Source organism: Littorina saxatilis, linkage group LG16 (genome assembly GCF_037325665.1).
Source record: "Littorina saxatilis isolate snail1 linkage group LG16, US_GU_Lsax_2.0, whole genome shotgun sequence".
Taxonomy (NCBI): Eukaryota; Metazoa; Mollusca; class Gastropoda; order Littorinimorpha; family Littorinidae; genus Littorina; species Littorina saxatilis.
The window spans coordinates 6,275,218-6,295,460 of NC_090260.1; the positions used below are offsets into that span (position 1 = coordinate 6,275,218).

The 20,243-nt window shown below is 43.3% G+C and overlaps 2 protein-coding genes across 2 annotated transcripts in view; both read right to left on the reverse strand.

Moving 5' to 3' along the window:
• The window catches only part of LOC138950251 (uncharacterized), a 273,339-nt gene extending 255,537 nt beyond the window's left edge, over nucleotides 1–17,802 (reverse strand). The window contains exons 1-3 of the mRNA XM_070321986.1: nucleotides 17,305–17,802; nucleotides 12,101–12,161; nucleotides 10,501–10,623 (exon numbers count right to left, since the gene is read on the reverse strand). Coding sequence (XP_070178087.1) covers nucleotides 10,501–10,623; nucleotides 12,101–12,151 — 174 coding nt within the window. The 5' untranslated portion in view covers nucleotides 12,152–12,161; nucleotides 17,305–17,802. The remainder of the gene's footprint in view (nucleotides 1–10,500; nucleotides 10,624–12,100; nucleotides 12,162–17,304) is intronic.
• Nucleotides 1–20,243, reverse strand: part of LOC138949825 (uncharacterized) — a 484,249-nt gene that overhangs the window by 375,720 nt on the left and 88,286 nt on the right. The gene's annotated exons all lie outside the window — the stretch shown is intronic.

The window sequence follows — 20,243 nt, forward strand, 5'->3', positions numbered from 1 at the left end:
TTTGAGTTTGTTGACGGACTTGAAGATTCCTGCGCGCTTTCCTGTTGTATGGAGTGGGTTTGGCCAGGTGTGGGAGATTGGACTGGAGATTGCGGGAGTAGAGGAGTTCAGCAGGAGAAGGGAGCGAACTGTCAATGGGGGTGGTGCGGAGACAAAGCATTGCCAGGTCTGGGTCAGAGTTGCTCTGCTTTGCTTTGAGCAATGTCTTCTTGGCTGTCTGCACCATGCGTTCCGCAAATCCGTTGGACTGGGGGTATCTTGGAGAACTGGTGACATGTTGGAATCCCCATTCTGCTGAGAATGTTGAGAACTCGTTAGAGTCATATTGTGGTCCGTTGTCTGATATGACCTTTGTAGGTATTCCGTGTTCGCTAAACAGCTGTTTCAGTGCTGTGATGACTGAAGTGCTGCTTGGCTGAGCGGGTAGGCGTCTGATGAAAGGCATCTTGGAGAAGTAGTCTGAGACTAAGATGTATTCCTTTCCGTCAAAATGAAATAGGTCTGTGCCGACGTTTTGCCAAGGTCTGGTTGGAACGTCGTGGGGGAGGAGAGTTTCTGCCTGCTGGCTGTTTAGGTTGCTTTGGCAGACGTTGCATCTCTTCACCCAGTCATCGATGTGTGTATTGATTCCACGGGCCAGTAGACGCAAGTCTTGGCGCGAAGCTTGCATTTTTCACTTCCTTGATGACCAGCATGAATGTTCTGCAGTATGTATGCTTGCATCGCTGCCGGTATGATGATTCGATCTCCTTTGAGCACCAAATCATCCTCCACACTTAGTTCATCTTTGCATGACCAGTAGTCTCGCAGTCGTTTGGGCAGAAGTTTTGCGTTATCTGGCCACCCATCGATGATGGTGTCTCTCAATGCTGCAAGGTCAGGGTCGGCATCTGTTTTCTGCCGTAGCTCCTGAAGCCTGTCAGATGAAAACTGGACTGCGTAGATGGACTGCTCCAGGCTGATTGATTTACCGGGTGTCGGGTTAAGTCTGGAGAGACTGTCAGCAAGGATCATCTCTTTTCCGAGGCGATATTGAATGGTGACGTCATAGTGTTGTAACTGTAACATCATTCGCTGCAAGCGAGGTGGAGTACTAGCTAGGCTTTTCTTCTGCACCTGTTCCAGGGGTTTGTGGTCACTTTCGACCACAAAGTGTTTTCCATAGATGTACGTATGGAATCGCGTGCATCCAAAGACGACAGCAAGAAGTTCACGTTCAATGTTCGCATAGCGTTGTTCTGTGTCGGTCAGGGCCTTGCTGGCGAACGCTATGGGTTTGCCGTCTTGTAATAGGGCTGCTCCAACTCCGATTTTCGATGCGTCGACCTGTATGGTAGTCTTCTTGGATACGTCGAAGAAGGAGAGGGCTGTGTCTTTGCAGATTGATGCTTTGAGGTCGTCGAATACTTTCTGCAACGAGCTGTTCCACTCAAAGCTGACTCCTTTCTTGGTCAATGCACGGAGGGGTGCTGTCTTGTCGGACAGTTTGGGGATGAAAGGAGACATGAACTGAACTATGCCAAGGAAGCGCTGAACATCAGTGACGGACTTTGGGGCTGGCAAGGCCTGGATCTCTGAGCATTTGTCTGGATCAGGATGGACTCCTTCTAGGTCATAGATCATCCCAAAGAATTTGATTTGAGATGTCTTGATGTGGCATTTGTCGCTGTTGAAGACGAGTCCACATTTTCTTGCCACGTCCATCAGATGGTGAAGGTTCCTGTCGTGGTCCTCTTCATCCTTGCCATGAACAATGACGTCATCGGTGATTCCGATGGTACCAGGACACTGGCTGAGGATGCGGTCCATGGCTTGCTGGAATGCATCTTGGCTCACGTTGAGGCCAAAGGGAAGACGATTGAAGCGGAATCGGCCAACAGGGCTGTTGAAGGTGGTGAGCATGGAGGATTCCTCATCGAGTTTGATGGCCCAATAGCCGTGTTTGGCGTCGAGTTTGCTGAAAACCTTGGAGCCACTGAGGCGATTGGTGATCTCCTCGATTGTAGAGGTCTTGTGGTGAGTCCTCTTGATGCACTGATTCAGTGCTCTGGGATCCAGGCACACACGCAGACCGCCACTAGCCTTCCTGCTGAAAGCTAGTGCGTTAACCCAGTCTGTGGGCTCCGTGACGGGGGTGATTACGCCAATGTTCTCCATCTTCTTCAGCTCCGATTTGATTTCATCTAGAAGCTGGATGGGATACTTGCGTGGAGGCTGCACCACTGCTTGGGCTCCCTCCTTGAGCGTGATGTGTAGCTCACCTTCAAAGTTGCCTATACCCTCAAATCTGTCAGGGTATGTACGCTCCAGGTCACTGGCGTTCTTGACTGGCTTCAGTGCTGGTGCTGCTGCTGTTTGAATGGCGCAGTGAACGGTGACCAGCTTCAGCAGTCTGCTGCTGGGTAGTCCCAGGATGGCTGGACCGTTGCTGTCTGTGACAAAAAATTCTGCGTCATGCCATTCTGTTTTCTTGAATTTGCATTGGATCGTGATGACTCCAAACTGCTTGATGAGTGTCCCGTTGTACGCTTGTAGTACAGTGCGACGTATTTCTGTGGCGCCTGCTGCCGGGAAACCCTCAGGGTTGAGCTGCTCGGGAAACATTCGCCGATAGATGCGGAGTGGGAGTATGTTTCCCTGTGCTCCCGTGTCCACCTTTACTCTAAGGGATGCTGGCATTGAATACTTGATGTCCAGGCTGGCGTATAGCTCATCCCGGTTGTCGCCGTTATTTGTCTCTATGCTAGAGAAATCCAGGCAGGCGAAGTCGTCAGTAGGGTCATCATCGCTGATGTCTTGCACGGCGTTGATGTGTTTCCTGCCGCCTTGCTGGTGGCCAGGTCTACCGCGTCGCCGCCCTCGGGGTTTGTGTTGTTTAAGACTCTGTGCAGCATGTCCAGGTCTGTCTATCCCACCGCTGGTGCTCGAGCGGCATACCTTCTGCCAGTGGTTGGGCCTGAGGCATTTTGAGCACTTAGTGCCGTAGGCTGGGCATTGTCGAGGTGGGTGTTTTCCACCGCAGTTGCCGCATGCTCTGCTGTCCTTTGCTCTGATGGCGTCGATGGTCGAGCCTGTAGCTGTCAATTCCTGCATTTGACGCATATGGTTCGCTGTAGCCTCGTGTGACTTTGCTAGTTCTAGGGCTGTAGCGAGGGTCAGGGTGCTGTCCCGAGAGAGGAGTTCACGCTGGACGGTGGAAATAGATGTCCCAGCGATAAGTCGCTCTAAAACTCTCTCATCTTCTGCGGCTTTGTCAGTATACTTGCATTTGATGGCCTTTGTTCTGCATCTTGTGCAAAAATCTTCTACCGACTCCCCTGTCCGTTGCGTCAGTCGCTGCATTTCTAGCCGATGAATGCGGACATTTTGTGGTGGTTGGAGTAGCTGCAATCTGTCCCAGATGTTTTTGGGGTCTTCGAGTTGTTCGACAGTGAGGTTCCATGTGTTGAGAAGACGTAAACCCTCACTGCCAAGCCACAACATGATGTAGTTGTGTTGCAGTTTTTTCTCAGTGTTTTTCACTTTAAACCACATGTCGCAGAGCTGCTTAAAATCTTGGAGTGATTGTGCCTTGTCATCTGATGACCAGTCCATCTTTGGGCGTGGCAATGGTGCATCAGCCATGTTGGTTGTGTGTGCGTGGTAAAATTGAGAAAGATACCACTTACCGGATTGTGCGGAGTGACGGTTATGGAGTCGATGATGTATCCGTGTACAACACTAGCATTACTGTCTGTCAGAGACACAGTCACTGGTGGTCAGGATAGTGTCCAGGATAATTATTCAGTAATCCAGTTGAAGACAGGGAATGACACAGTTACTAATGGTTAGTCACTGTTCCAGACTCACATAGATCACAATCACAGTCACAAAGTTCCAGGTAGTACAGTTCCGATGATCAGAAGCTGTCAGTGTCACACACACAAAAGCTGGCACAGAAAACACTTGTAAGTTGTAAGATGTTCACACTGGGGCACCAGAGCTGCCACCAAGTAATAGTTTGGTGTTGTGTGTTTATATTCGGAGGCTATCGTAGGGTCACACTCTCAGCCACATCAGTATAACATCAGACGAATGTCTATCACTAAGTTTATTCATTAAAGTATAGAGCATAAGATATAAGCAGCATACAGTAACAGAGCTGAGCACAGAGTGAAACTCATTAGCATAAGGATACTGTGCTGGAAGAAGCTTAGGGTGCACAATGTACTCTTATTCTAATTGATACCAGACCGTGGGAAGAGGTCTGAGATATAACAGTGAGGAGAGGCTGGGTGGTGGCACAGTTGCTAGTACTACAATGCCTGATATGTGTTTGTTTGCAAAGGTGGGTGTGTCCGACTGTCTATGTGCGTATTTGTTTGTTTGTTTGCTCAACGCCCAGCCGACCACGAAGGGCTATATCAGGGCGGTGCTGCTTTGACATATAACGTGCGCCTCACACAAGACAGAAGTCGCAGCACAGGCTTCATGTCTCACCCAGTCACATTATTCTGACACCGGACCAACCAGTCCTAGCACTAACCCCATAATGCCAGACGCCAGGCGGAGCAGCCACTAGATTGCCAATTTTAAAGTCTTAGGTATGACCCGGCCGGGGTTCGAACCCACGACCTCCCGATCACGGGGCGGACGCCTTACCACTAGGCCAACCGTGCCGGTCTATGTGCGTATAAGTGTGTGTTATGTGTGTATGAGATTTGTGTCAGTCAATGTGTGTGTGTGTGTGTGTGTGCGTGCGTATATGTACAGTGTGTGTGTGTGTGTGTGGTGGGTGTTTGTTTGTTTGTTTGTTTGCTTAACGCCCAGCCGACCACGAAGGGCCATATCAGGGCGGTGCTGCTTTGACATATAACGTGCGCCACACACAAGACAGAAGTCGCAGCACAGGCTTCATGTCTCACCCAGTCACATTATTCTGACACTGGACCAACCGGAGTGTGTGTGTGTGTGAATGTGTGTGTGCATGAGTTTGTGTGTATGTTTGTGTGTGTATGAGTGTGTATATGTGTTTGTTTGTAAAGGTGTGTGTGTCCGTCTGTCTATATGCGTATTTGTTTGTTTCCATAATTATCAGGGCGGTGCTGCTTTGAGATATAACGTGCGCCACACAAAAGGCAGAAGTCGCAGCACAGGCTTCATGTCTCACACAGTCACATTATTCTGACACCGGACCAACCAGTCCTAGCATGCACTAACCCCATAATGCCAGACGCCGGGCGGAGCAGCCACTAGATTGCCAATTTTAAAGTCAAACAAACAAACCCGGCCTGGGTTCTAACCCACGACCTCCCGATCACGGGGCGGACGCCTTACCACTAGGCCAACCGTGTATGTGCGTATGTGTGTGTGCATTGTGTGTATGAGATTTGTGTGAGTCAGTGTGAGTGTCTGTGGGTGTGTGCGTGCGTACATGCGTGCGTATGTACATGTGTGTGTGTGTTTGTGTGGGTGTGTGTCTGTTTGTATAAGAGATAAAGAGAGAGAGAAAGAGAGAGAGAGAGAGAGAGCGAGAGCGAGTGGGTGGGTTGGTTTGTGCGTGTGCGTAAGTGTATGTGTGTGTATGTGTGTTTGTTTGTAAAGGTGAGTATGTCCGTCTGTCTATATGTGCGGATGGGGGTGTATTTTGTGTGTACAGTGAAGTGTGTGTGAGAGAGTGAGTGAGTGCGTGTGAGTGAGTGTGTATGTGTGTACGTGTGTAACTTGGGTGTGTGTGTGTGTGTGTGTTTGTGTGTGTGTGTGTTAGAGAGAGAAAGAGAGAGAGAGGTTAAACCGTTTGTCTTTCGCTGGGGTATGCAGTGCCTTGGCGTTGCACATCTACTTAATTTATTATTTTGTAGTAATTACGATGATGTCCGAAGACTAACAATACACACATTACCGAATGATCATCAAAATGTACAATGTTTATTGTTTGGTCTGCCAAACCTACGTTTTACCGAAAACATTGAAATAATCGAAAAGGTACATAGCTTTATAATGTTAAATGATAGATTTTGATTACCCTGTGGTCACCATGTCAATGATCCAGCATTTGATTATTGGCAGGTCATGCTGTTTTACGTTTTTACTGAAGGTCAGGTTTTGAGTAAATCTTTTTATTAAAGTTTTTTCTGTGTATTCACATCACTAACCTCAGCTTAATTAGTTTGTACAACAATGTAAATGGATTTTTTGCTGCTGCAGAAGCATTGATTTAGCAATTCTGTGAAAGTCATCGTCTCTCTGACCCCCCCCCCCCCCCCCCCTCCTCCCCCGGGATCTCCCCGATATTGCAGTCCTTCCCGTCTTCTGTCACATCCTCTAATTCTTTTGCTGCATTTTTTATCTCCTCTTTTGTGTGTGTGTGTGTGTAAAAATTGTATCTTGTCTGTCTTGCGTTCTCACACGGGTATAAGTGATTCTATGACCTTGACATAACGTGAAATAGCAATCCCTATCTAGATGTACATATTTATAACCACATTTAATATAAGCTTGGTTTGTTGTGTGGCCACAAATGTTTATGCCACCCTGTATTTCATTAATAAAATCTTGTTTAAATTAAAGGCCTTTTACTTGGTTATATCTGGCACACTTTCCGGATCAAAGATTGCTGGTATAGGTATCACGTGACCGCCGCCGAAGTAAGGGTACCCCCCAAAAACGTCAGGTACCAGAAGCCTATCATAATAGAAGCAGCTAAGTACTATTACCAGCAGTCGACACGTGATGATACATATGCCCTTTGACCTTTCCTTGGGAATATCCATTACTAAAAATAGAATACGGGATTGTGGGAAAGCTGTTCAATGGCACTCATGCACTATATTCGGTTTTCAATACACAACTCAAAATCTTTGGGATAAATCAAAATGAAAACAATACAAGTATATAGAGTTCAGAAAACAATACAAGTATATATAGTTCAGAAAACAAGAACAAGTATATAGAGTTCAGAAAACAATACAAGTTTATAGTGTTCAGAAAACAATACAAGTATATATAGTTCAGAAAACAAGAACAAGTATATAGAGTTCAGAAAACAATACAAGTTTATAGTGTTCAGAAAACAAGAACAAGTATATAGAGTTCAGAAAACAATACAAGTATATAGAGTTCAGAAAACAATACAAGTATATAGAGTTCAGAAAACAATACAAGTATATAGAGTTCAGAAAACAATACAAGTATATAGAGTTCAGAAAACAATACAAGTATATAGAGTTCAGAAAACAATACAAGTATATAGAGTTCAGAAAACAATACAAGTATACAGAGTTCAGAAAATAAGAACAAGTATATAGAGTTCAGAAAACAATACAAGTATATAGAGTTCAGAAAACAATACAAGTATATATAGTTCAGAAAACAATACAAGTATATAGAGTTCAGAAAACAATACAAGTATATAAAGTTCAGAAAACAATACAAGTATATAGAGTTCAGAAAACAATACAAGTATACAGAGTTCAGAAAATAAGAACAAGTTGAAAACCGTTTGGAATGAAGCAAGTGAATAAAAGACAAGAATTACGAGTTCAGAAAAAAATAAACAATAAAATTGCCTTTGAAGCGAATCCCCGACCACAAAAGTAAGGACAAGCGCACCGTCAATCGGGGACTCTACCGACTGACCTATTTCGTCGCTCTGTAGACGAGGGAGATTTTGACTTCAAATATTACACTTGAGTTCGCGAGCGTGGCGACGACTCAGTGACTCGAGTTTCCGAGTCTCTCCGTTCGTATTTGTGTACTGTTCTTCATATCTCACTGTTCGGGGCTAGTTCAGTAACTGACCCCACGCTCCCGGTTACTTCGTGTAAGCTTGCGTACAGGCGAGACCGACATTATTGATACGAAATGCATTGACCAATCGCCCAAAGGCGCATGAAAGGATATCCCAAAATCCTCTATCCTCGATTACATACTAAGGAGTTAGTTCGGGAGAACGACGATCTACGGACGGTTTATCATTTAAAGGGAAGCAAGTGGGTAAAAACGGGTGTCGATAGAGCCAATAAACAATGTTATCTACTTGTAGTATTTCATCCACTTGTGCAGGTACCAATTAAAATATCGACAAAAAATCAGAACAGTCTACACTTGGAAACTTTTACATACGAGGAGAAAGTCAAATGAATTATCGATCCACAACAGATTGTTTTGTTTTGCTATCTTCCGTATCTCTTGTGTTATGTCATTTCTACTGATGTAGGTGTGAAGTGCAAGAGCAGTAGAAAACGGGAGGTTTTTTGCGTCCATTTTGAGGGGTACCATGACAAAAAGCGCTGTATTTCAGCAATGCTGCAATGGATTGCTTCGACACTTTCAGGATCTCAAGTCGACATACGAGACGTGCGTCCGGTAACATATATTTGAGATTTGAGATAATATGCAATCTTCCGGAAAATGTTTTAAAATGTGTCATAGGTGTAAAGGCTTACATTTTTTTTTAAATCATGACTTTGCATGCATACAGACAAATGAGTGTTAGAAGTACTGCCAACGTTTTATTTCAGTACAATCACTAGTTTACGTTTGCTAGTCCTGCAAACCCAATCAATCTTTTTGGAGGATTGCAGTGCGACAGCGATGTCCAGTCATCTGTGACCGCAGCATGTTTTGATAGGCACTCAGTGTTAACCGCCCTCAATAGCAAACAGCCTGAACGTTCCATTTTTGGCTCACGTAAGTGTAGCCTATGCGATGGTAAACTTTGTCTGTCTGTGCGTGTGTATGTATGTATGTGATAGAAACTTTAACATTTGACTGAACACCGAAATACTAATTTCACCTGGTTATTATCCAAGCAACATCTTCAAAGTATTGAAGCAATGATCAACATTTCGTTGGCATGTGTGTAGTTAAAGTGTGTAGCCAAAGAAAACGGGGGGGGGGGGGGGGGGTTAAAAGCAGGTGACTGGTTTGTGTCGTGTGTGGTATGTAGACCAGGTCAGGGGTCAAGATCAGGTCAGGTCGCGTGAAGGATTGTGGTATAGATTCACTTTTCAGTTCTCACCTCTGCATTCGCCGATTCGGGGAAGACGATTTCACATTGTTCGGTTTCTTAGCTCCAGAAAAATAGATAAAGAAGATACCAAAGGAGATTTCCTACAGTTTGATCTGCACAGCGTGTTTCCAGTGTCTGCGCGAGGAAGAGCTGTCGAAAGCGCAGTGTCGATCTGGCAGTCGTGTCCCCGGTAAGTACAGACAGATCTAGTGTCTCCCACTCTTACAACGTGTCACCTAAGCTTACTGATAATCCGTTTTGTTTAATTTCTTTTTATTTCAGCAGACACGGATATCAAACACAGTGACCTCTAGTAAAATTAGTTGATCTGGAGTGCCTGTAATGTTTGGATGTCTTTGTTCTTGGTTCGATTTATGTGAATTTCACTTTTATGTGAGTGTGTGTGTGTGTGTATAAGAGAGAGAGGGAACAGAGAGCGTATATATGTGTGTGTGTCTGAGGTTGTGTGTGTGTGCGCGTTTGTGTGTGTGTGTGTGTGTGTGTATGTGTGTGTATGTGTGTGTGTGTATGTGTGTGTGTGTGTGGGGGTGTGTGCGTGCGTGTGTGTGTATGTGTGTGTGTGTGTGTATGTGTGTGAGGAAAAGAGAGAGAGAGAGAGAGAGAGAGAGAGAGAGAGAGAGAGAGAGAGAGAGAGAGAGAGAGAGAGAGAGAGAGAGAGAGAGATTTGTCTTTCGCTGGGGTATGCAGTGCCTTGGCGTTGCACTTCTACTTAATTCTTTGGTTTCTGGTTATGAGAAGGGAGGAGGAGATTTTGCATATAAACCGGTACTTGAAACCGGTACTTGAAACTGTTCACTTTTGTTGGATTGATCTCTGTTTTGTATGACTGAAAGAGTGGACCGTGGTGTGGTTAGTCGATTAGTAGTATTTGACCGTTTGTGGTCATTCCCTTGACCATGCAACGTGACACATGCATCAGTAGAAATGACACTACACAAGAGATACGCCAGATAGCAAAACAAAACAATCTGTTCTGGATAGATAATTAATTTGGCTTTGTCATCGTATGTAAACGTTGCCAATTAGTTAAGGCTATTCTGAATGTGTGTCGATTTTTTAATTGGTACGTGACGTTATTGTCTGATCGATCGTGGGGGTACCCTGACTTCGGCGGCAGTCACGTAATACATAATCATACCAAAAATCTTTGATCCGAAAAGTGTGTCAGATTGCCAGTTGAAAGGCCTTTAATGGCATTAAATGTTTGAATGAAGTGACACGGGAATGGTACGAAAATGGGTGCAATAATTTCTTTGCTCAGTTAATGATGTACACACATAACATTAGTTGAAAACAATAATGTTGACAGTACACTGCAGCAGATCTCAACTGAATGGAAGTGAGAAATGCATTTAAGTGCAAGATACCGCCGACTCAACATCATGAGGTTGGTCTGTGTCAATAGCATTTGTAGAATAGCAAGCGATGAAAGAAACAAACATGGCGAGAGATAAAGAGAAACAGAGACACTGCTACCCAAGACGTACCAGATCAACGGCACGATTCGTACAGCCCCGAGCAGCACAGGTGGTACAGGGTGTGCGGTTCGCGCGACAGACACAGGCACTTTTCCTGATGCACCGAGATCCCCTGCTGCACTGGCAGCACGCCTGGAATGGACAATGCGAGTGACCTCTTGTGTTGCACGAATGTACGTGATGGACAACACAACACGATGGACAACATAACACGATGGTCAACATAACACGATGGACAACATAACACGATGGACAACACAACACGATGGACAATACAACACGATGGACAACATAACACGATGGACAACACAACACGATGGTCAACATAACACGATGGACAACATAACACGATGGACAACACAACACGATGGACAACACAACACGATGGACAACACAACACGATGGACAACATAACACGATGGACAACACAACACGATGGACAACATAACACGATGGACAACATAACACGATGGTCAACAAAACACGATGTACAACACAACACGATGGACAACACAACACGATGGACAACATAACACGATGGTCAACATAAAACGATAGACAACACAACACGATGGACAACATAACACGATGGACAACATAATACGATGGACAACATAACACGATGGACAACATAATACGATGGACAACATAACACGATGGACAACACAACACGATGGACAACACAACACGATGGACAACATAATACGATGGACAACACAACACGATGGACAACACAACGTGATGGACAACACAACACGATGGACAACACAACACGATGGACAACGTAATACGATGGACAACATAACACGATGGACAACATAATACGATGGACAACATAACACGATGGACAACATAATACGATGGACAACATAATACGATGGACAACACAACATGATAGACAACACAACACGATGGACAACACAACACGATGGACAACATGATGGACAACATAACACGATGAATAACATAATACGATGGACAACACAACACTATGGACAGCACAACACGATGGATAACACAACACGATGGACAACACAACACTATGGACAGCACAACACGATGGTCAACACAACACGATGGTCAACACAACACGATGGACAACACAACACGATGAATAGCACAACACGATGGACAACATAACACGATGGACAACACAACACGATGGACAACACAACACGATGGACAACACAACACGATGGACAACATAACACGATGAATAACACAACACGATGTACAACATAACACGATGGACAACACAACACGATGGACAACATAACACGATGAATAACACAACACGATGGTCAACATAACACGATAGACAACATAGCACGATGGAAACATAACACGATGGATAACATAACACGATGGACAACACAACACGATAGACAACACAACACGATGGACAACACAACACGATGGACAACTATAGAAATCTCCTTAATAATAACAACATAACACAATGAACAACACAACACGATGGACAACACAACACAATGGACAACACAACACAATGGACAACACAACACGATGGACAACACAACACGATGGACAACACAACACGATGGACAACACAACATTATTTACTATATAACTTGAGGATAGGACTCACCAGGCGTGGTTTCTTTGGAACAGGCTCGCTACCTTCCTGCTGGCTCGCCATTGTGCTGGCCCTGTTTCACCTGAAACACCAACACCTAGTGGCAATTATAACACACCAAGTTGCAATTATAACACACCAAGTTGCAATTATAACACACCAAGTTGCAATTATAACACACCAAGTTGCAATTATAACACACCAAGTGGCAATTATAACACACCAAGTTGCAATTATAACACACCAAGTTGCAATTATAACACACCACGTGACAATTATAACACACCACGTGACAATTATAACACACCACGTGACAATTATAACACACCCAATACGCAAGCCAGCTCAATCAAGTAACCCGGTCTGGTTCAATATTTGATTCGACTTTCTCATCGTATGTAAAAGTCGGCACGTTTTGCATATACATTTCCATCTATTTTAAGAGGGTACCTTACGTTTTTGTCCGGTCGATTTTGAGGGGGTGCTCTTATTTAAGCGTTGGTCATTTTACGCCATTACCTGAACATATCATGCCGAGTCCCATCCCTGTTCGCAAGCGCCAGATGTAACCGAGTGCCGTAACACTACGATCACCTCGGGAGGCGAAGTGCAATCAAACAATGTTAGGGCTAATTTCTTAGCCCTATAAAAACTGTTATGCAAACCCGAAGGTTTCCATGAACATACAGACAATCGGAAACCACCAGACCCCATCACAAACAGAGTTCCACAATCCACCGGTGTTGACTTAAAGGCCAACAACTCGGGTGCAGAGTCTGCTGTGAAAGGAGCGGTAGCCTCCCCTGTCACACCTGGATGACACAAACATTACGCCATGACATGCACACACAGACCTACCTGGATGACACAAACATCACGCCATGAAATGCACACACAGACCTACCTGGATGACACAAACATCACGCCATGACATGCACACACAGACCTACCTGGATGACACAAACATCACGCCATGACATGCACACACAGACCTACCTGGATGACACAAACATTACGCCATGACATGCACACACAGACCTACCTGGATGACACAAACATCACGCCATGACATGCACACACAGACCTACCTGGATGACACAAACATCACGCCATGACATGCACACACAGACCTACCTGGATGACACAGACATTACGCCATGACATACACACACAGACCTACCTGGATGACACAAACATCACGCCATGACATGCACACACAGACCTACCTGGATGACACAAACATCACGCCATGACATGCACACACAGACCTACCTGGATGACACAGACATTACGCCATGACATACACACACAGACCTACCTGGATGACACAAACATCACGCCATGAAATGCACACACAGACCTACCTGGATGACACAAACATCACGCCATGAAATGCACACACAGACCTACCTGGATGACACAAACATTACGCCATGACATGCACACACAGACCTACCTGGATGACACAAACATCACGCCATGAAATGTACGAGTTTTACCTCTATTTTGCAAAACTGGTCCAGGGGCCCTGGCAAGGGCCCACATTTTATCATCTGGTACAGGAAATTATGAAGACCTAATTAATACCAATGTGCCTACAGTCTACAAACGTAAACTCCTGTTAGGTATACTTTATGGGAACATATTTCTTCTTCTTCATTTATAAACATGTTTGTAGCTGGCGAGATATTTTCGAAAAACCTTGTCTGAGGCGTAAGGCAAACGGGCAATATACGTAATGTCAGTCAGTTAATGTAATCAAATATCTGTGTTTTCTTCCACTTTAATCGAATATTTCAATTTGCGATTTTCATCTTGCATACTGCTACGCTTGTTGAACACACTCAGTCCACTGGCAATCGTATCAATGTCTAGCTGGTGTAGTGTTAAGGCGTAAGGGTCACCCAGATTGTCGGACCAAAACTGTTATTTTTTTATTCAGTCACTTGCAATCAATGAATTGGCTTGATGTTTGGTAGTTTTCTTCAAAAATCATTATATTTTCAGAAAACATCAAGTTTTTTTGTTTGTTTTTTTCAAAAAAAAAATTTCAAAATTTTTTTCTTCAAATAAATAACAACAATTAACAATATCTCATACAATGAATTAAATACAACTTATCGAGTACAACAAGCTAACTTTTTTAACGTTTTGTTCTTCGAACACTCACACAAAAATGCTTCTTATCTGTAACTGCCTATTAAAAATACTTTCCAACGGTAAAAACGAATTTGTTTTTTTATATATACTAACGCACATCTTTCCGATTAAGATAATGTGGTTCAATTTATACATAGTTGCCTTTTTCACCATTACAAAATGCATACCAAATAAAACATCACTAACTTTCAAAACAATGTTAATTTCTAAAGTACGAAAAATAAATTCTTCAATAAACTTCCAGAGTTTGTATACAACCGGGCATTCAAAAAAGAAGTGTTCAATGAAATCAGTTACATCACAACAGTAATTACATTTATTAGTTTCCGTTACTTTCATTTTACACAGGAGAATGTTGGTCGGATAAATGTTGTGCATAATTTTCCAGTGTAAAACTCTTAATCTAGTCTCTTGTGTTGACTGATAGGCAACTATCCAAGATCGTTCATCAATTTCTACATTAAACTTTCTCTTCCAAAATCCTCCGGAACATGGTACATCTGTTTTCATATTAATAATCTCTTTCCTATATTCTCTGGCACTTGACACATTTTTGCCGTTAAACAGTGGTAAGGTAATACAAACATCATCAGTCATATTTACAACATTTTTCCTCATAAATAATGACACAGCAGCTTTTACAACATTATATTCAAGAATTCGGTTTGGCGAATATCCAATCAAATCACATATGTCTTGATATGATAATATGTCTCCCGAACGTACAATGTCAGTTAATACCAATACACCTCGTTGTATCCAACTTTCAAAAAATAAAACTTTGCCACTATACGTTATGCATGCATTATTCCATGATAAAGTCGGCCCGACTGTCCCACGATCGTAGTGGTTATTATCCAGCCAATATTTTAATACTGCTTTCCAAAAGTGTGATTTCACTAGGTCTAACCCTTTAAATCTTGCACTGTTTACATTTTTTGGGGTTTTTGTTTGCTTAACGCCCAGCCGACCACGAAGAGCCATATCAGGGCGGTGCTGCTTTGACATTTAACGTGCGCCACACACAAGACAGAAGTCGCAGCACAGGCTTCATATCTCACCCAGTCACATTATTCTGACACCGGACCAACCAGTCCTAGCACTAACCCCATAATGCCAGACGCCAGGCGGAGCAGCCACTAGATTGCCAATTTTAAAGTCTTAGGTATGACCCGGCCTGGGTTCGAACCCACGACCTCCCGATCACGGGGCGGACGCCTTACCACTAGGCCAACCGTGCCGGTACTGTTTACATTCGATAAGAAACATTCAAAATGCTTTCCAAAACGCAAATACATCATCTTTGGAGTGAAACTCCAATTATCATTTTCATTTGATGTAGTCAGTTGTGAAACCCATTGTAATAAAAAGGAAATTTGCATTTGCCTAATATCGATCATTTTTAAACCACCTTTTTCAATTTCAAAACATAAAACGCTTCTTTTCACCTTTTCAAAGGCCTTCCGATTACAATCTCTTTTTCGCCACAAAAATCTAAACAATAAGGTATTGACTTCATTCAAAACACAGTCAGGTAATACAAACGCTTGCATAATATACACAAATTGTGAGATTAAAAACGTTTTCACAATACATATTTTCCCTACAATGCTCAAATTTCGCTTCTCCCATGCACAAATCAATCGCTAATTAATATTCCTTATTCTTCCAGTCCAGTTATCTTCCACCAAAGAAGCACTCTTATCATTACAAAAATATACACCCAAAATCTTCAACTTTTTCTTCCAAACAAAATTATAACATGTTTCATCACAATGTTTTCTACTACCCAACCACATCGCCTCAGACTTTTTCTTATGTATCCTTAAGCCTGAAAAGCTAGAAAAGTCATTCATTATTTCAAGAAAACATCAAGTTTGAATGTCTAAATTAAATAGAACAACTAAAAGAATTATTTAGTTCGTAACAAAATGGGCAAAATAAACCTGCAAAAATGCTAATTTTAGCATTTTTCAATGCACTCTTGGGAAAAAAAAGTATGTGTCCAATTAATTGAAAAATAAATTGGCACTCATATTTAAAGCATCATTACCTACATTATGTTCTAAAAGATTTCTGTTTTGTTGGAAATTTTGCTTTTAGTAGCATTAGAAAAGAATACTATAATTCTATATAATTATTATTATGATATATCACACAATCAAACACATTATATTTGTTTGATTATCAGCTTTATTTTAGAACAAAATATAGCCAGTCAAGTGAACATTTGATGTGCAAAGTTTCAATGAAATAGGTGAATATTTAAAAAAGTTGATCATGCAGACAGTGTAGCTGCTCTGTGATTTTGCGCGAACTTTCACCACATAAAACAGTAAACAGTTCAACATCTATCAGTCTATGTCCTTTAGGGGGGGTCATCAAGAGATTAGAATCAAAACTATCTTCACTTGAGCTACTGTCTGATTCATCATCTGTGTCAGACTGTTCTGAGCAGTTTTTGGAATCAAATTCATCATCAGAACCGATAATTTCATTCAACAGAGGCCTTAATTAAAGGGATTTTTAATTCCCACCAACCTACTTTGACCACATATTGCAAGAAAACTATGTATGCTAGAGACAAAATGTAAACTGCACATGAAAATAGAGATATTGTTCTAGCTTTTGGCAACATCATAATTTAGTATATCTGAAAAACGATATTTTTCCAAATTCTGGGTTACCCTTGAATGAGATACAAATTGTGTGTTTTTGTCTTATGTCTGGATGTGATGTGAATAAAAACAAAATGGAAACGGAGACTCTATTGGTTAGCGACGACGTCAACATGTCTCGTGACTCTTCAGGCACTTTTAGGCTGATCTTATGCATACCATGTAAGAGCTTTTTTCAATTCTGAACAAATGATATGCAACATGAACATATGCGGCCAGAACTGCATTCTCGATGAGCTTTTGAAAAAAGACCCGATGTAATTAAATGGAGAAAACAAGGGAAATAACCAGAACTGTAGAGAGGTAATGGAACTGTAGTTAACACCCAGACCGTTCAGTTAAGCTTTAACATCACGGACAGTGACAAATATCAGGTACCTCTTCAGACAGCAGGCAGCGTTGTAATCAGTCAACGTGTAAGTTGTTCCGTCAGTGTTCACAGTGATACACTAACAGGGACACACAACACATCACATCACTCCATGGCCTGTGAGTGAGGGGGCTGAGTGTTTCAGTCAGTGTTCACAGTGATACAGGAACACACAACACATCACATCACTCCATGGCCTCTGAGTGTGGGGTCTGAGTGTTTCAGTCAGTGTTCACAGTGATACAGGGACACACAACACATCACTCCATGGCCTCTGAGTGTGGGGACTGAGTGTTTCAGTCAGTGTTCACAGTGATACAGGGACACACAACACATCACTCCATGGCCTCTGAGTGTGGGGGCTGAGTGTTTCAGTCAGTGTTGACAGTGATACAGGGACACACAACACATCACATCACTCCATGGCCTCTGAGTGTGGGGACTGAGTGTTTCAGTCAGTGTTCACAGTGATACAGGGACACACAACACTCCATGGCCTCTGAGTGTGTGTGTGTCAGGGGGGGGGGGGGAATCCACAGCCGCAGACCTGTTACTCCAGCATGCAGAACAGCAGCAGGTCCCGCACAAATGTCACGAGTGTCCCTCAGCTGAGTTAGTTATCAGAATGAATATGATGATATGGTGCGCCAAATTGATATTACTATCGTTAACTGTTATATAGAGTTTCGAAACTATCGTTATCTGTTATATAGAGTTTCGAAACTATCGTTAACTGTTAAATAGAGTTTCGAAACTATCGTTAACTGTTATTTAGAGTTATATCAATAGCGCGTTTGTGCGCGCTATTGCTAAAACTATGAATAACAGATAACGAGGGTTTCGCAAAACGGCGGCATGGTGCGCGCAAGTGATATTACTATCGTTAACTGTTATATAGAGTTTCTAAAAATAGCGATGGCGTGGTCGGATGTTTCGATGCCGGCAAAATGGCTGCTGAACGTTTCATTCGAGCGAATTTGCACTACTTACTACAACATTTAGTAGATCATATTCAACTAACTGTCGTCTGATAAGTCCATCATTTCACTGCTTCGTTTAATCAAGGAATCAAATCTTCGTAACAGCTAGCACGCTTCCTGTTTTCACAGAAATATTGGTCAGTGTCAGCTTGACCCGTTCTAGCTACCGCGCTGTGTGCGGGTCAGTTTGCCGGTACACATACGGCTGGCATGCAGTACCCAAAACACGATGCGAAAGCATGCAGTGTTTTCCAAAACGCGTCGTGGGGGATGTCACTCGGAAACTGTGACACGTTGTTTTGTGTTTGTTTTGAAAAAAAAACCCACTGTTTTGTGTAGTGCGTCTGTCATGGTCTTTTCCGCGAATATTCAGCAGGCCTACCCGTCTTCAAACCGCACACGTGGAAAACGGTACGGCCGAAAGTACAAATGATATGATAAAGCTAATATTAAACAAACTCAACAATGATTTGAGAAGACGACAACAGAAGAACGGTCAATAACTAATTTTGTAGTTTTTTTAAATTGTGTTTCTAGTTAAAATGTACATTTCGTAGCAAAAAGACAGTGTTGCAATGGCATTTCAGGGTTTTCCCGTTTTGGGAACGATACCGACGCGCCGTTTTGATAAAACTATCGTTAGCTGTTATATAGAGTTTCTGAAACTCTATATAACAGATAACGATAGTTTCGAAACTCTACATAACAGTTAACGATAGTTTCAAAACTCTGTATAACAGTTAACGATAGTTTCAAAACCCTATATAACAGTTAACGATAGTAATATCAATTTGGCGCACCATATGATGAACGTATTCCTGCAAAAATCGTCATTGCCTTAAGAAGACTTATACTTCACTCACATCGCTAAACAACACTTCACCAATAGACACAGTGACACACACCGCTATACAACACTTCACCAATAGACACAGTGACACACACCGAGCACACACAACTACACTCCATTAAGGTTGTGGTCTTGGCGACGGGTCCTTACAGACTAACACGGACCTCCGACGACACCGCTATGTATACCACAGCAGACATGCGCAATCAACACAAACACCCCCCTCTCTATTCAGCCGTGTGTTGTTGACGACGAGTGTTCAAGAATTCAGACTGAGCTCTGACAACACCGCGACATGAACAGAACAGACAGGTTCGTGCAAGCCCCGTGATACGCACACTCAACTCAGACTGAACTCTGACAACACCGCGACATGAACAGAGCTGACAGGTCCGTGCTAGCCCCGTGATACGCACACTCAACTCAGACTGAACTCTGACAACACCGCGACATGAACAGAGCAGACAGGTCCGTGCTAGCCCCGTGATACGCACACTCAACTCAGACTGAACTCTGACAACACCGCGACATGAACAGAGCTGACAGGTCCGTGCTAGCCCCGTGATACGCACACTCAACTCAGACTGAACTCTGACAACACCGCGACATGAACAGAGCAGACAGGTCCGTGCTAGCCCCGTGATACGCACACTCAACTCAGACTGAACTCTGACAACACCGCGACATGAACAGAGCTGACAGGTCCGTGCTAGCCCCGTGATACGCACACTCAACTCAGACTGAGCTCTGACAACACCGCGACATGAACAGAGCTGACAGGTCCGTGCTAGCCCCGTGATACGCACACTCAACTCAGACTGAGCTCTGACAACACCGCGACATGAACAGAACAGACAGGTCCGTGCTAGCCCCGTGATACGTACACTCAACTCAGACTGAGCTCTGACAACACCGCTACATGAACAGAACAGACAGGTTCGTGCAAGCCCCGTGATACGCACACTCAACTCAGACTGAGCTCTGACAACACCGCGACATGAACAGAACAGACAGGTCCGTGCTAGCCCCGTGATACGTACACTCAACTCAGACTGAGCTCTGACAACACCGCTACATGAACAGAACAGACAGGTCCGTGCTAGCCCCGTGATACGCA